Source organism: Meriones unguiculatus, chromosome 8, assembly GCF_030254825.1.
Source record: "Meriones unguiculatus strain TT.TT164.6M chromosome 8, Bangor_MerUng_6.1, whole genome shotgun sequence".
Lineage (NCBI taxonomy): Eukaryota > Metazoa > Chordata > Mammalia > Rodentia > Muridae > Meriones > Meriones unguiculatus.
In genome coordinates, this window is record NC_083356.1 from 115,666,600 (window position 1) to 115,684,664 (window position 18,065).

The 18,065-nt window shown below is 41.6% G+C and overlaps 1 protein-coding gene across 5 annotated transcripts in view; it reads left to right on the top strand.

Annotated features, from left to right (window-relative positions):
* Positions 1 to 18,065, top strand: part of Ccdc141 (coiled-coil domain containing 141) — a 163,832-nt gene that overhangs the window by 126,826 nt on the left and 18,941 nt on the right. For all 5 annotated transcript variants that reach the window (XM_060390407.1, XM_060390409.1, XM_060390408.1 and 2 more), the window contains 8 exons: positions 245 to 424; positions 1,040 to 1,165; positions 3,054 to 3,242; positions 4,164 to 4,382; positions 6,188 to 6,337; positions 14,668 to 14,808; positions 15,908 to 16,102; positions 17,601 to 17,784. In XM_060390407.1, the coding sequence (XP_060246390.1) occupies positions 245 to 424; positions 1,040 to 1,165; positions 3,054 to 3,242; positions 4,164 to 4,382; positions 6,188 to 6,337; positions 14,668 to 14,808; positions 15,908 to 16,102; positions 17,601 to 17,784 (1,384 nt within the window). The remainder of the gene's footprint in view (positions 1 to 244; positions 425 to 1,039; positions 1,166 to 3,053; positions 3,243 to 4,163; positions 4,383 to 6,187; positions 6,338 to 14,667; positions 14,809 to 15,907; positions 16,103 to 17,600; positions 17,785 to 18,065) is intronic.

Genomic DNA, 18,065 nt, shown 5'->3' on the forward strand with positions numbered 1-18,065 from the left:
TTAGTTATTATATTCACCCCCTTCAATCATTAAAGTCCTGCTGAAGCCTTTCAATACTCTGCCCCTGCTGCCCAAGCAGAGAATATACGTCTATGCACTTGACTGTGCCTCTGTACATGAGCTCAGGCTTGTCTATCTCCTGCTCTGGTGTGATGAAGTACTTGCCACCTAAAAGAGCTGAATACAAAAGAAAAATGTATCTCCTAGGAAAGAAAAGCTATTACATGGATTATTAATTCAACAGGCAAAAGAGAATGAGATATTAAATGTTCAAAATGAAATGCACATTACGGAGAGCATTATGGAACAGCAAGCATCTGGAAGGGAAGAACTCAGCCATCTCCGAATGTCATGGCACCTCAAAGCCAGCGAAGGCAAGCCTATGACACAGCGGTGGGAAACCTTCAAAGAGAAACTTAGGAAGGTAAGGAAATGGGCTGGGCCGTGGTTCCGGGGCAGAGCGCTTACCGAGCATACATAAAGCACTGGGCTTGAGCGCTAGCACCGGAACAAACAAACAAAAAGGAACGTTGAATGTCACCTGCTGAAGAATAAATTCTGATCCGTGCAACATGACAGAGCCTAAAAAGCATGGGGGGAGTGAAATGAGACAAACACGAAGCACAGAAATCATGTGGTTCTGCTTATTTGCAACCCTATAGCCGGATTCATACAAAGATCAGAGCGGGTGCCTCCTGAGGACGCAAGAAGGGAAGAGGGGGGACTGTTGGACAGGTCAGAGGTCCTGTTTGGGCTGATGAAAGCAGTCTGCTGGTAATGCTGGCGACAGCTGCACAGTCACACGTGCCTCGATGCCACTTTATTGCACCCTTGGAAATGGTGAAAACTGCGTTTCGTTAGATATTACTGTGATCTAAAAATGGCGTAAAAATCGCCGGTAATCAAAGGGCTCGTGTGACCTCACCGGTGTGGGTCGGTGTCGGCTGGGTTGAAAAGCGTGGCACACACGTCACCACTGAGGTGACCGCGTGTGCTGAATTGCCAGACACACATTCGTAACTGTCAACATCTGTCCCAGACCACTCACAGCGTAAAACTTGTCCACGAGGTTCTTACGCCCGTCTCCGCGCTTGACCTGGGCGGCAGCCTCCAGAGCATGTCAGATCTGCGGAGAAGGTGGAATGCGATGAAGCCTCAGCTCCAGGTGGACATGTGAATGAGTGGATGTGGGTGAATGGAAAAATCTCTCCAAACTCCCCAGTTCCAGTTTCCCTTATAAACTTCCCTTTTTCTTTACAAAAGTAACCTTTTGGTCTTAGAAAAACAAAAACAAAACATTGTAATAACACATTTTCTTACTCTTCCCAGATGTATTTTGGTGATATCCAAACATTTGATGATATCCAAACATTCAAGCCATACTGTGCTGAAAATTTATTTTCATCTTACATGAACTTAATTTGTATTTCTAACTAATTTACTGATGTGTTTACCATACAGTCGCCATTTGCTTAGGGAGTGTTTTAGAGTAAGGCATTTCAAAACAAAATCAACACCTTCTGACGCAGACACTCTGTTGCCCTTTGTCCCCAAATCACTGGGCTGTCATTGTTCCCACCCACAAGCGAGCCAGCTCCTACCACACTACCTTCCTGATAATTTTTTCCCCTGTGGGCTTCATCAATCTTCCCAGGAAGCCCTCTGAGTACCAGAGATAAAGCCATGAGTCAGCTCTCAGACCCTTGACTGCTTAACCCCAACCTCTATGCCACGCCTTGGCACAACTTTCAGGACAGGCTGACTGTTGGAGTGTCCTTCTTGGACTTAGTTATTTACTTATTCACTCATTTATTTGGTCTTTTGAGACAGGATCTTATGTGGCCCAGGCTAACTACAAACTTGCTATATAGGCAAAGGCAGCCTTAAATTCCTGACCATTTTTTTGTTTTTGCTTCCATCTTCCAAGTCCTGACTTAAAAATATACACCATTGGATTTGGAGGGGGAGGGTTGTTGAAAACGTAAGATGCATCTATCTGTTACTACTTAATATGTATTGGTTTTAAGGAATTCCAGAATTAGATGTTTGGAGATTGCTTTGGGAAATATCTAATTGTAGGTTCCGTTAAGATAAATCCCTATACTCTGTATACACACACACACACATATAGCATCATCACAATCCACAGCAAACTCTTCTATCCAAACTCCCACTAAGCATGACTAGCCCAATTGGCCATATCCTGGGTGGTTTACACATACTTCTTTTGGCACACATGTGTATGCCAATATAATGTAATATAAGTTCTTATTTAGAAGCCATTACTAGCGGTATTTCGCTCCATCACTGTGTTATGCACTGTCTATTTGAGATCCAAGTGTTTGATTTGATCTTGACAATCCTGTGCAGGCTTCTGAAAGTTAGCTCCTTAGCCTACGGGATTTCCTTTACTCCTCCCTTTGATACAAGATCCACTCCTAGGACAACAGGATAACAGTGGCATTCTCTTTAAGTAGTCCGCCCTCTGCAAGCTCTCTTCAGGGTCCGCATTCCTATAGGGGATGTCTGAGCAGTGCTGACTGAAAGGGAAAGCACTTTATCCCTTCTCCATGTGGTGGCTATTTGTGGATTACAGCGTGACTGCTTTGAAGCATGGGATCTTGTGTGCTGTTCAGCTGGTGGCTCATTCTGATCATTCTTTCATTACACAGCACAAGTAATTCCCCTGATGTATTTTTATACTTCTCTCAGTGTTCTTATTATACCACATGATTCTACTCTATATTAAATATCAGAAAAAGTATATTGACTTAACTAAGACCCATAGGTCTGATCTCTCATAGACACACACAGCTTTCCACTTTACCATCTGTCTTTGAAACACCTGCCTTTCCTTCCGCCATGTTGCTTAAAAGTCCTGAGAAGTTACAGTGTCTCTATATCTCTGGCATTACACATAATAGCTGGGTTTTGAGAAGGCTCATGGGTATCTGCTAAGAAATGAGAAAATGATCCATTATTTTGATAATCAGATTCTTCACTGTAAAATGAAAACTCATTGCTTCCCTCTTGCATTGCCTCATTCTTTTTAGCAACTGCATGAGGAGGTTCAGCATATCATGAAAGAATGGGATGTGTTAAGTGGTCAGGGAGCTCCTCTGAAGGAGAAGTCTGAACAATTGAAGGACCTTATCCATCTCCATCAGAGGCAGAGAGAGCGAATCCAGGATTATGAGGAAGTCCTAATCAAGACAGTCCGTTTCCACCAGGTCAAGGAAGAAGTAAGTCTTACCATAGCTGTCCAAAAGTTGCAGAGTTTTACAAGATTAAATTAAGAGGTTGTTTTTATGCAATAAATAAAAACCAAATTGCTTGTCTTGGTATAAGGAGTTTATTCACCCTGATAGCTAATTTTTCTCTCACGATACCTATCTTGCTTCATGCTCCAGGACTGCTGTATCCTTCCTTCTCCTTTGAATATGGCACATACATTCCTGCATCTAAGCCTGTCAGTTTGACACTTCCTGGTAGACCCCTTTCTCTTTGTTAAAGCATACCTCCTGCTTCCTTCCAGCAACCCCTCTTCCCCACAATGCTTCTCTCTTCCCAATCCCCACAGCAAGCACTAGTCTTTCCATCTAGCGCTTCTAGCATCATGGCTGCTTTTTTTTTCTTTTTTATAAAACTAGATTTTTATTTTCCCAACTCAAAGTGATAGCTCTTGGGAGGAGAGGGGTGATCAAAACCCAAGTTTGTTCTTTCTTTTTGTATTTTTTCATCCCAAGAACCTGTCGACATGAAGTGCTCAATAAATGCCATTTATTGGTTATTTCATGGCAGCTCACCACCCTCTAAAATGCCAGTTCAGCGACCCCAATGCTCTCTTCTTGCCTCTGAGTAACTGTATGCATTTGGTACATGGACATGTGTGCAGGCAAAAACATACATTCACATTAATAGGAAAACCTTTTTAAAAACAGTTTTTGAGTTTACTTAAATCACAGTTCAAGATCTTGCTGAAGTTTGGGGTTATGGGCCCAGAATAGACTTCGTTCTTTCGTAGAACCGAACTGTTGACTGATCAGTGTAACACTGTGGACTCACAGTTCTGCGGCATGTACCTGCGTCGTGATCCGTAGTTCTAAGGATGCCGATGGGCCTGGCAGTAAAAGCGGGTTAAATGCCAATGTTCTTCATTCCAGCTGATGCGTTTCATCAGCTCGAGAGAGCTGGAGCTTCCGGCACAGCCCACGGAGCTGGGAGGTACCCAGGAGCTTCCGGCACAGCCCACGGAGCTGGGAGGTGCCCAGGAGGTCCAGAGGCGACTGGGCCGTTCTCGAGAAAGACGGGCGCGCGTGGACCATCTCCACCAGCTGGCACTTTCCCTGGGCGTGGACATCATCTCGTCTGTGCAGCAGCCGGTAAGCACCGTGACCGTCACTGCTGCCGCCTTCCCCTCGCTGCCAGTTGAGCTGTAATATGGAAGAAATGGGTGCATTGCACATATTTCATCTGAATTGTTGCTTTTGTGTGCGCTGCTGGGGATTGAACCCAGGACCTCACGCATGCTAACCAAGCGCATCACGGTTAAGCCATCTTTGAGCCCCAGGATGTTAAATTAAAAAAAAAAAAAAAAAAAAGAGCAAAATCACTGGGGTGCTTATTAGTTCCAAGTTTCTACCACATTAAGAAACAAATAAAATATGAGGAGGAAAACATCAGCATAAAATCTTTCTTAATACATATTATTCTCCTGTTAATTTAAAATAGAGCCATGATCTCAGAGGGACACTAGGTTTCTGCATTTGAAATGTGTCTAATGCAACTAAGAACTTAAACTTTTTTACATTTATTTCATTTCAACCAAGTTAAACTGTAAATGCTAATAGTCAGTATCACCGTTGGAAATTTCTCAGTGTGTTCAGAAACTACTTGGGCATGTGATTCTCAAAACTGCGTTTTGAGAAATTTAAATCTAGATAAAATATTTCTGTTAGAAATTTAACCACGACTGAGGAAAAGTCAAAGTCTGATATCACATTAGATTTCAAAGATGTGAGATGAAAAGGCTCTTAACACTTTTATTTTGGCTGTCTGCTACAAAATGATAATATTTGGATGTAATTGGTAAAATAAATTATGCCATGATGCTCAATTTTATTCATTTCTTTTTTGCCTTTCAATGAGATTATTGGAAGTTATTCAATGACTTCACGACCCATAATGCATTTCTACTGGATGGTAGTGCTTCTGTATTTCATGTAAGACCAGAAGCCCTGTTTTATAGAGGAAGAAGCTGAAGTCCAGAGGTACTGGCTACTCATCCATAAAAGCCCAGAGTGGATGGGGTCAGGCCCTCTGCTTCTGGCCTGGGTTCTGGCATCAGTTCTTGCACTGGCTTTATCACACTGGTCACATTTCAGCAGAGGAGCCCAAGAGAACAGAAAGTATTTTCTGACCAAAGGTTCATAAATAAATACACTGAACTCTGATGCTCTGCAAACTTCCCAAATCCATACGTTGACGAGGGGCAGGGGAGGAAGGTTTGCTTCATTATGAATAAAAACCGCAGGTCCACCTTTACTTTAAAGTTCATTTAAGATACCTGTTAGGCTATATGTGATACAGCAAGCCCAGCAAGCGTCTGTTCTTTAAGTTAAAAGGCAGAATATTTGCTGCTGTTACTAGAATTCACTTTTGCCAGTGTCAAAGTTTTCTAAGGAGTTTTATTATATTTGTAAACTTATTTTTAAAAGTGAAGAGAAAGTAGGATGCCTCGCTTTGCACAAATAACATAAATTGTTCTCCAGCCCTCTTCTGGCCTTGGTTCCAGCATCCCCCTGCGCTAGATGGAGATTGGAGCACTTGCATAATGAACCTGAGGTTAAACTCAAGTTGACGAGAAAATTACAGCGCCGAAGCAGAATGTTCCTAATGCATATTTTATGCTTTTTGAAGTAAAAATTAGACCTTATCATGAATGGCGCCTCTGAGGAGCTGGAGATGATGATGAGATTCAAGAATAGAAATGTCTATTCCATAATGTTGAGTGTCTAGCTTCCTTCTAAAATGATTAGATTCAAATATGTTTAGGGTAAAATAAATTAGGACCCTATATCACTTTTAAAGCCATTTATTTGTAAGCATCATAATCCAGGCAAATGGTATATTGTTGTGTGGCCATTTCACAGGTTCCTTCTGTTATTTCCACATCCTTCATTTCCAGAATTGCTCCAGTATTTCCGCAAAGAATCTGCAGCAGCAGCTGGAGGCCCTCGAAGTGGGTAGCAGGAGCTGGAGTGCCAAGGCCAAAGAATGTGAGCAGGTCCTGTCCTCCCGCTTGCAGTATTGGACCACTCAGGATGAGATCAATGAGGTGGGCTTTGAGAAAGGGCATGCTGACTCAAAGCGTGCGCCCCGGTGTCTATGCATGCATGCACACTGTACACTTCCACACTGACACGCACAGAGAATCAGAACACTTTTCTTGCCCATGCCCTTTCATTCTCAGAGGAGCCTTGCCTGCCCTCTTGAGGGAGCTGCAAGTTCCAAATATGTTAAAGTCAGGACAATGCATAGAGAAACTCAAATACAAGATTGAAGGTTTGGGTCTCATTTAGTGCTTTCCTTTTGGTGTGTGTGTGTGTGTGTGTGTGTGTGTGTGTGTGTTTCATCCTGCTTGCATGCTTAGACACAGCCTTTTCAGGGCACGGAGGAAAGGGTGGCACTGGCCAAGGGTCAGCTTGCTCCAGCCTGATGACATTCTATTTAAGTTGCATTGACTCAGGGTGAAGGAGGCGCTAAGGGCAGGGAGGAGGCTCTCTGCTTTGGAGACCACAGAGCATTTTCCCAAAGTCAAGTAACTCAAGTCGTGTAGGCATGAACATGTGTCTTTCCCGGCAAAGGAACTCGGAGGGAAAAGGAAAGGAGAGAAGGAGTCCCCACGCCCCCACTTCCCCACAGACAGTTTTCTCCTACCTCTATCAAACATTCTCAGCCCTGGCACGTTTTCAGTCCACCTCCTTCCTTCCAGCCCCCATGGCTGTCAATCATGGGCATGTGCTGAGGATGGCAGATTTTTCTACCTACAGGCTTGTTCTAGGGAAAACATTTCAGGATAATTACAATTCCATGTCTGTTGCTATTTGGAGCATTTTTTTTTTCTGAGTCTATTAGGAAAGGGACTGAGTGGAAAGGCTGTGGACTAACTTTCTTGAACTTTTAGTGTATGCCCAGTCTGCATAATTTAGGTCTAGCAGTTACTGAGAATCATTAACTCAGGGGTTAAAGGATGGGTAATGGAGCTTTAATGGTCGTCTGTACTGAAGTGCCCAACTTTCCTGCAGGTCACAGGCAGGAAGGTGCAAGAGGGAGCCTGCTGAAAGGAAAAGGAGAGGAGATGAGAGGTAGCCGCTGGGGATCCAGCTTCAACAGGAGGGGCGGGGAGAAGCAGCTGACATAGCTTTCTCTTCAGCAATGTGCTCCAATACTGCATGCTTTCTGTTCTTGGCCGATTCACATTCCGGTGGGTCCCCAGTGTAGTCTGCCCTCCACGTGGGAGTGAGGGAATGGGATTAGAGGGTGGGCAGGCACAGCCCCTTCTGGTCCCCTGTGCTACTTTTGAGTCTGTTTAGTTTTGGTTCAAAAATCATCCAGAGCTTCTTAGAGCTCTTGGGCTATGAAAAATTCATGGACATTAAAAAAAAAAAAAAGAAAGAAAAGTTTTTTCTCTAAAATTTCCGACTTTTCCTCTCTCTCATCTTCCTTCTCTTCCTTTTTCTCCTTCCTTTACTTTGCCCAAACATCCCTCCCTGAAGAGATGGCATATCTCTGTACCTACAGAGAGCACCAATGGGGCAGGCTGTGTGTTCCCAGCCCTGCCTGGCTGGGTTTTCATGTTCCCGAGGAGTTGTGGCATTCGTGAAGCTTGGTCCCCGTCCCAGGATCTTCCAGCAGTTCTAGTTACAGGGACAGCCTCATGATGAACCTTTGAGCCAGTCAAGATGACAGATGGCCCTTCCAGTCATAGTAAGGATGGCCCAGGGGTGTCTGTAGCACCTCAGGAATGAGCAAGCAGATACATGTGGGTTTGACTTAGGAATCACGTATCCTTTTGACACACTCTTAATTACTACGACAAGTATAATTCTCCATCGCGTCTGCTTCTAATCCAATTAGTCTTGAGGCTATTCTTTCACCCTTGAAGGACCTTTGAAATCCTTGGGTCCTTTTTACTTTTGTTTTTGTCCGTTTGTTTTTGTTTTTGTTTTTTGTAGAGACACGGCAGGCATGTTCAAGCATAGCATCCATATACTGCATTTTACAAGCACCAAACTAGTGGTGAAATAATCAGAAAGAATATTTCCGACGTCCCTTAGTGAAATCGAATGAAAATACATCTTACTCTGCTTAGTACTGTGACTATGCAAGGAGACTCAGTTGATTTTTTTCCTGTGGTGGCAACCTTTGGCGTCTAGATGTGTGATTTGTTTAGACACAAATATCTAGAGTATTATTTTATAAAATGAAATGAATCCAGGCAAGGCAGCACATGTGTGGGTGTTCAGCACAGAGCAGGGGTTCAAGGCCAGTTTTGGTTACAGAGCAAGTTGCAGGTCAGTGTGGGCTACATTAAGACCCCATCACAAAACGAACAACAGAAAGCTGAGCTACAGTGTGTTGTTTTTCCGATATGAGCAAATGAATAATGTTTTGCAGGGAGCTGGACCGTACATGATGCTTAATTTTTGATGTTGATCACAGACCAGTTTTCCCTCATTGTGATCAAAGTAGTTCACAAAGGTTCATAGGCACGAGTTGCAATAGACTTCAGAGAATCTCTGGGGGAATGTCTTCATTTTTATGTAAAAAAATGAAAGTGTGTGTGTGTGTGTGAGATTTATCTTAATTCACTAGAAGACTGCAGAGCTTCTCTCTCTGTTTTTGTTTTTGTTTGGTGTTTTTTTATGTTTTTGGTTTTGGTTTTATTTTTGAGAGGGTCAGTCTTGAGCCAAGATTCACACGCTGGATAAGAAGGTGCTTGATGTTTGTGTGATCCAGGACGAACTATTCACTCGGTACATTCCCATCAATCATTTCTATTCCTGCTTTCTAATGCATCTGTTATAATGTGTATGGATGAGCCATCACAATTGACTGGATTGTTCCAGAAAACCTTTTCTCTTGACTTTGCTGGAGCTAACTTAGTGCTCTTCACCAGGGTCCTTACAAAGGGCTTTGTACCTCAAGGTGAAAGGACGGGAGCTGCTCTAAATGGGGTTTTAAAAATAAGATGTGATTTTCTTTAAAGACATGTAACAATGGCTTTTGCGTTTCATTATCTCTGCATATTTTTTATGCATAGTAAATTTTGGAAAAACTCGTTTTCTTCGCGTTTACCCATGAGAAGCACACCCGTCAAACTGCCAGATTTTATGGCATTTTTCCCTACCCATTTCACACAAAGATACATTTGTATGCATAATTGCTCAGTAGCACTTTGCATTTTCTTGCTTCACAATGTGACTATATCATTAACACACAAGACATTCTAGAAATTTCCACAGCCATATTCCATTGCCAAGGAGCATCATTCCTTTGTAATCTACAGTTAGAAAAGTCATATCCTAGTAGGAAACATGTTCTCTTCTTGCAAGCTAACACAAAAAGTTTTTTAACCCTTTATTTACACGATTTTTAGTGGGGCTTTATAACTTAAAGGCTCATATTTTGTGTCACAAACAATTACCTTCCTGGAAAGAATAGTGATGACAGCATCAGGACATTATCCATTTTCTCAGAATAGGTTTTTCACACAGAAGCTTCTAGGCAATTATATTACCTTACCCTGAAAAATCTCCTTTACGGCAGCAACATCTTCCCTGTCAGGGAGTAAGGAGGAAAGGACTTAGCATATGTATTCCATATGCCAGACGTGAACCCTTCACATTCTGTTATAAATCTGGATGTATTTGTCACTTAAGAGCCAGACACAAACTGTGTCAGAGACAATAGATTACAATCGAGGGGATGGTGCTCTTATGTAGCATGCACAGTCAAAAAGACAAAAAATGGATGCTACCATTGTGTGGCGCTTTGCCCCTGACAGAAGGAGCAAGGATAGCCATCTCTGTCAGGAAAAGGCACAGAAAACGTTCATATAGAACACAAACCACCCAGTGGGGCTTACTGTGGAAAAGATACAGACAACAGCCATTGTTCTGATTTGTAACCCAAACTTGTTCTTTGAAAAAAAAAGTCAGTTGTCTCTATGCAACAAGTATGTTCAATGTGGCTACCATGAGCCAGGCTGTAACAATATAAATGTCCACAGAAAACTTAAGGGTCTCAAGAAAATTAAAACCACATGGAACATCACAGCCGTGGCCATCTGCTCAGCAGGCCCCTGACCCAAATGCTTTAGGGTGGCAGATAGAAGTGGACAGGAAAAAAAAAATCGCAATTTGTTCACAAAATGTTTGTCCTGAAGGTTCAAAAGTTTAAATTGTAGTGTTTGGTGTCTGTAAAATAACTTATAGGATCTTCTGGGGAATATGGACTGCTCACATTTAAAATTATGGCTACCATTCCCCTAGCTAGTACAAGCACAATGTATTAAATACACTATGAAGATGGCACACGTTCAGGAGGTTTGTTGCTGAGACTGGCTGTTGCCTGCAATTTGGAACCCATCTCTGCTTTGAGAGCTTTCCCACTTCCTGTTGCTATGCGGCTGGGAGCTGAGGAAGATGTGCTATGGTTACCAAATGGAAGAAGGCCAAAAAGAATTTCCAGAAATCTGTCCAACACTGAGACCCAATGCCCTCTGTTAATACGTGTAGCCACACATCAGAATTAGGTTTTGAGTCTTCACATGTCCTTGTTTCGAATTCAAGCATCCCGGGAGGTGGTCACACACAGCCTTCCAGGACAGAAAGTGAGCCTCAGAAAGCTTTCTCATCAGGAGTGGGCAAACGGAGGATAAGCAATGCAGCTTGTGAAGTGGACGCTAGAGAAATAAAAACTGACTGCTCATTTTGGATTTGGGGGCTTAGCCAGAAGCACGCCATAGTTCTAGTGCAAGATTTTCTTTATGAATCTATTGCCCTGGTTTTAAATAGCCCATGTCCCTCACACCGGTTGGTCTTGCCAGCACCAGACTTACACATAACACATTCTTGTGAAAGCTGCCTCAACCAGCTTAGTCAAGACTAAGAATAGCAAGTCAGCATGAGGAGCCTTTTGCTCTTAGGTTTCCGTGGATGTTCTCTCCTTCCTCGCTCTGAAAAGAGACACATCACCCACTGGAAACCATCAGAGGATAATTTTTGTAGTTTTGAAGAGAAAAAGACCAATTTTAAAATTTTAGTATTTTTTTTTTCTAATTATAGCCACGTAAACTTAGTCCACTTATCCCATGCACGCCTGCGAGAGCTGAGCATGTACAAAGGTGGAAGAATCAAGTTAGTCACTAAAAAAAAAAAAAAAAAAATCCTGACATCCAGAATACATCAGCATTACTAAGGTGAATTATAGCATGTGTAGATTCCTAATGTAAACTCTTCCTTTCCCTGTGCTGTTGGTGTGTGGCCGCTTCTGTGCTCAGGCCGGGCAGTTGTCTTGACCATCCCCACCATACCCTATTGTTGACAAGCTCGCTAAAGTTAGAAACAGCTGCGTGGGCAGTGACACCCCAGCCAGTCACCGTAGCACTCAGTCCCTTTAAAGCTACGGTGCCAAGTTCTGTGGGGATTAGATTCAGTTTTCCCATTGGAATGCGCAGGTAAGGAAAGTGAGGCATGGCTGGGTTTGTTAATGCTACAGGTGCTTCATCCATGTTCCTTCTGCTTATGTGTAAAGTAGCCTTGAAGTTGCGTTATGACGGCTACAAGAGAGAGGATTTTGACTGGGTTTCCAGTGTAACTAAGCCAGAACAGTGCCAGAAACACTGTTCAGAGAGCTCGTGTGTCAGAATGAAGCTATCCTGTTTCACACACAAACGTTCTTTGGCCGTCTAAATCATCCTCAGTGGAAATGCACGCATGCTGTCATGCAGAAATGAAGTAGTCCTCACCAGTTAGAAGCCTGATGCTTCTTAACCCACGATAAACTAGAAAGCTCATGGTTTAGAATGGAAGTGGGGCTCCATCGCTGTATACTGCTCCTAGAGCTTTCAAGTAGATGTCTGAAGAAGCAGGTAAACCCTTGGCTCTCAAGCTGATGGTAAAACCTCTCTTTCTTTCTCTAGACTGGTCTGTAATACCATGTTTCAATAAATAGAGTAAGGTAGAAAACTGTGGTTTCCAGTGTATAATTGCCAGTGACTGAACACCTTTATTGCTTTTGTGATGTTTATTTGATTTATTATTTTATCTTACTCAGTTTTATTTTGTGTGGGCGTGATGCGCGCATGAGTGCATATTTGCGTATGTGAGCACAGGCGCTGACATGCGACATTGCATGTGTGGCAGTCAGAGGACGTCCTTGGATATCAGCTCCTCCTACCTGCTTTGAAACAGTCTCCTTGGCTGTCTTTGCAGTTGTGTGTGTCAGGGGAGCTGGCCTAGGAGCATGTGGGAATTCTGCCTCTGCTCCTGTCTCACAGCGAGGAGCAGGCTGGTTTTACATGGTGTCTGGGGATCTGACCTCGGCTTCTCACACTTGTGTCAAGCACCAAACCCACCATGCTATTTCCCCAACCTTATTTATTTATTTATTTATTTATTTATTTATTTATTGGCTTGTTTATTTATTGTTTGTTTGTTTGTTTTTCGCTTCGGAGACAGGCTCTCACTGTGTAAGCTAGATTCTCCTTGAATTTGTGATCATCATTCTTCAGCTTTCGAAATATGGGCTTCCAGGCATGTTCGCTCTCGCACCCTAAGCGGTTTGGTGGTCAGCTGTGATAGAATACTGTAACATTAGTCCAACCATCTTGACCACTCTATGCGTGCCGCTCAGTGGTGTTCAGTACACACGCGTTGGCGCACAACCAACGCGTTCTCCATCAGAACGAGTCTGTGATCATCTCAAACGGACTGAAGGGGTTTTTAAATAACAAGCTCTGGCTGCCTCGGATATGGTATTTATTATTTTATAGTTGTAGATTAAAAGATCTCTTACCTCCGTTTTCTGCTAATGACTCATGATATAGTTTCTTTATATTTCAGTGTCTTTATATTTTTCTTTCTATTTCAATGTACCTCATTTATCCCTTCCTGCTAGAATTAACACATGTGCCTTAAAATACCAAGCATCACAGAATATAGATATAGATGTACATATAGATGACAATTTCATAAATACAACAACTTACTAGGGTATTTTAAATATTTTCTAGACTTCTGATATTGAAGTAATTTTCAAAACCCAAAGTTACAGCTTCTTTCCTTTCTTGCTGGGCATTGTTGTCTTATCTGTTAAAGCGGTTTATATAATTCCTGTTCTTGGTTCTATTCGCAGCCTAAAACTAATATCCAGCAATGTAATCTTATGTAAAAAAAAATCAATACTTGTTGAGTACATGTATATCCTATGCGAAAAAAAAATTGTCTAAGTGTAATAATTTCTATATAATCAGGCCTGCCAGAGCCTTGCAGATGGCTGGCTCCAAGAAGAATTAAGGATAAAGTCAATATTTTATTTCCACAATATGGGAAGTGTGGAGTAAGCATTTTGAGAAAGTATGCATTTTCTAGGGCAGATGTATTTTTCTGTTTTATGAATCTCAGGTGTAACACGTGCATGGCTTTTATACACTCTTCAGGTAATTTGTCTGCTGTCATTGAAAAGAATTTTAATGTATTTCCAACTTTTCTTTGCATCACTCAGATTTATCAACCATGACGTGATTCCTTCTCGTTGTAAAAGCTCCCATATAATCTTAGGCTTATGTTTTCTTTGTGCTTCCTTTTGCTGATAATACAAAGGGAGAGCTGCCTAGAAGTATGCTTGGCCTTCATGAATATGCAGAAGAGAGAGACAGCAGAGTGTTTAAAAGCACCGGGTTGTTTAGAGCATTGGTGCCCTGGTGAAGATGAACTGTTTGTAGACGGTCGTAATCTGCCTGTGTACACACAAGCCAGCTTTGCCCTCTATGGCGATGGTTCTTACTCCATATTTTTAATTAGTTTGTTTCTATTACAAAGCCAATGGTCCACATCTAAGAAGTAAAAGTACCTAAAATTTGCTCATGGAAATAACTTTAGCCGGGCAAATAAAACTCCTTTCTCACAAAATCTCACACACTGTACTGAATATTCTAAAAGTCAACCCCTCACTGACCTCTTCATTACGAACAGCTCCGTGGAGCCTTAATAATTTTTTTATACATAATGACTGGAGCAGAGTGCCAGGATATTGAAAGATCTGAAATGGTGCTGGCATGCCGAAGATGGAACGAGTGTCAGATTTCATACCAAATAAATACAAATAAGAACATTCGGGTTAGCAAAAGTGTATGTTGAAGATGTTAGAGACTTTGCTGTTTGGCAACCAGTGAGATAGTTTGTAGCTAAAAATCATACACCAGAAAGTACTCTCGTTTAGGGATAAATGTCTATATAGGAGATTTGGTTTGGGTTGAAATTATTCTGAGTGCAATTGTAAGATGAATATTTGGAAATGTTTAGATATTTTTATTCAGAAAATTTAATATTGACTTTCTAATTTTAAGGAAATTATAATTTTATTTTTTATTAACTATAGCTCAAAGAGTCATTCAAAGATATAAAAAAGAAATTCAACAACCTGAAGTTTAATTACTTCAAGAAAAATGAAAAATCTCGAAACCTAAAGACTCTTCAGTATCAAATCCAACAAGTTGATACATATGCTGAAAAAATTCAGGTAATGAGAAAGTAGTTCGTATCTGTACCCGTGTGTTTGTGTGTGTGTGTGTGTGTGTGTGTGTGTGTGTGTGTATTGCACACTAACTGCAGTCAGGCATAACTATTTTACGGAATTAAGATGATAGCTTTCTCTTCTGTAACAATTTGACTTCTTAGAGTAAATACGTGGTATTTGATTTATCTCATTTACCCTCGAAAAGTAACAGCTTTATTCTCTATAATCCACAGTTGGCTTTCCTGGCAATGTTTTAGCTCTTTGCCTCGTATCCAGTCAACTGATGCTGATTTTAAGCAGTTTAACTTACAGGAAAGAGTTCTTAGAGTGACATAGGCAGCATTCTACCCAAAGAACAATTTCTGTTGTACGCAACCATGCACGCCTCTGTTCTGAGAGCTTCCTAGCATGTTCCTTTTTCAAATGTCAAGATAGTTCTGGCTGTCACATGAACGCAGAAGAAATGTTTGTGCTTTGGGGGTGCCGTGTTACATTTCGGTGCAGGTAAATGTTGCGTAGTATTTAAACCGGGTGAGAACTATCTCCACATAAACTCATGGTTTATTCTAAGAATGTTTTGTACGTTTGCATTTGACTATCACTATCACCACTGTCTGTGTGTCACTGGCATGTGTGGTGGCCCTGCTGGCCGCAGCAGTTCATCAGAGCCTCTGGCCCCAGCATCTGTAACCCAGCACCAATGACGGTTGGTGAGATGTATGTGCTGAGCCAGCGTTTCCTTGCTTCCCCATCACATGTGCATGCGTGTGTAGCCATGCGCCTTGTATGCCCTCTACCACCTTCTTCCCTTCCTTGCCCACAGATTCTGGAGCTCCTGATAACTGTGTGTGTGTGTGTGTATGTGTGTGTGTGTGTGTGTGTGTGTGTAATCTTATTACTAGGTTTTCTATTTGCAAGTACCGACTGAATAAAATATCTGAGACAAAATGTATTCCTTCCAAAGTACATTTTCAGTGATTATAATTTTAAGACATCAGAATGGTAGAAGCAACAAGTTTTTTTTTCAAGTTATTCTGTTTTACTGCTGGCTTTATAAGTAAGAATATAATTTCCTTTTAAAAACGTTTACCACCCCTTCCAGGCTTTAAGGAAGAAAATGGAAAAGGTTAATAATAAAACATCTGATTCATTCTTACACTATTCAAGTGATAGAGCTAGCATCCTTTCAGAAGCCATGGAGGATCTGAAAAAGCAGGTGGATGACTTTGACAAAGTTGTGACAGATTACAAGATGAATTTAGACCTGACTGAACATCTCCAGGAAGTAGTAGAAGAGGTATTTTCTTCTTGTGATTATATTCTTGCCGAAATGTTACTTCAGAATGTGTTTTGTCCTGATCGTGGTGGAGAGCTCTTTAGTCCTGGTAGCTGGAGACAGAGGTGGGTAATTACAAGTTCTTGTACAGTTTAGGCTCCATAGTAAGACACTACTCAGAAAAAAAAAATCTTGTTCTTTTAAAAAATAATTGCAGTATTAGTTAGTGCTTTCATAAAAGTCCTGGTCATGCTCCTCTTCATTACTGTTCTTAGGGTAATTCTCTAAAGTTGAACTGCTAGGTCAAAGGGAATAAATGCCACAAGGATTTTGTTTCTCTGCATTGTCTGGTTGCTCTTCAAAAAGCTTGGGTTAATTTACTCCTCCCAAGACTATAAGAGTTTCTGTTTCTTCATAACCTGGGTTCAGACTGCACTGATTGTGCTGGTAACTGCAATCACTGCTGGAAACCTGCTTAAACTCTCAAGCAGCATGTTTCTTTCACAGCATTTGAGACCATTTCAGGATAAGCTGATCCTGGGGTATCTCAGGGACTTCATTTGTGGCGTTGTAACCTTTGCACTGTGGAGGGGATAGTAGTCCGCCTAAAACACGTGAAGTTGGACAAGGCCAGGTCAGTGCCTCATATTTTATATCAGGGAAACACCTGAGGACCTGGAGTGTTCTTTGTTGCCTATTATTCTGACGTACAGACTGTCTTTCTTTCCCTGCTGATACAGATGAGTGTTTGGACTCATCACCACACTATGAAGTAGCTGATTCTTTGATACATGACGTACAGATTTGCTGAAGTTTCTTGGCACGTACTTAAAACTAGCTTGTCACAGAGTCCTGTTTTGCTATTTTTTACCCAGTACAAATGTCCCTGGCCTGGGGCAGACATTCCTCCTGTCACAGTTATTTATTGTTTAGTGAAAAATTGTTTCATGCCTCTACTATGCTTTGAAATAATGACTAGGTTCTATTTCACAAAGGTAGAATTCTATTCTTGGATGATATTTTCTTGATCCATATCTAAATTTCATTCCTAAAGGAAAATTTATAATTAGAATATTATTAAGAAAAAAATTTAACTTGTGGATTACCAGCAGTGTCAGTTGGTTATTTTGAACTTTGAGTATTATCCAACCAACGTCTGGATTCTTTTTAGTGATCAAAAGCTTTTGTTGCCTGCTCTTAAAAATTATACAACATTGTCTTAGGTACTGTATTTTAGATGACTCTAGAAAGGCAGGAGAATCAAAGCTATTTCCATACTTTTGCCTTCTAATTTTATTTGTGTATATTTCTTTAATTACACTTTTAAAATACGTGCCTTGGGCTTCTAAATGAAAAGGTACGCATGTGACCATATGCTGATATTTTCTTTAACGTGACGTGGAAAGTTTAAGGCCATATCAGCATAAAGTCTGAGGAAACCGAAGTCTGAAATGCCATTGCTCGGTGTAAGAACTTCAGAACAAATCTCTCTGTTCTGTTTTCTTCCATTTTAATGCAGTGTAACTTTTGGTATGAGGATGCAAGTGCCACAGTTGTAAGAGTTGGAAAGTATTCCATGGAGTGCCAAACAAAGGAGGCTGTGGAAATCCTCCACAGGCAGTTCAATAAATTCATCACTCCCTCTGTGCCTCAGCAAGAGGAAAGGATTCAGGAGGTCATCAGCATCGCTCGACGCTTATATGGTGAGTTCCTGTGTAATGGTCAGGGACTTGCCACCAAACGTGTCTATACTGAACCTATTCCAGCAGGAAACAGATCAAGGTCCTCCAGGAGAAGTCTCCATTCTATGTGCAGCAGAAGTAAACAGCAGGGGACAGAGGGCAGAACTCCTGAGCAGGAGGGATGCCTGCTTTTCAGCTGTCTTGAATCATTCCCCCTTCTCTATTTGCTTTGTGTTCCCTCCTCTCTGTCTCAAGAATCATAAAACCAGAACCACACCTGAGAGGCCAAAAGTATCCTGTCC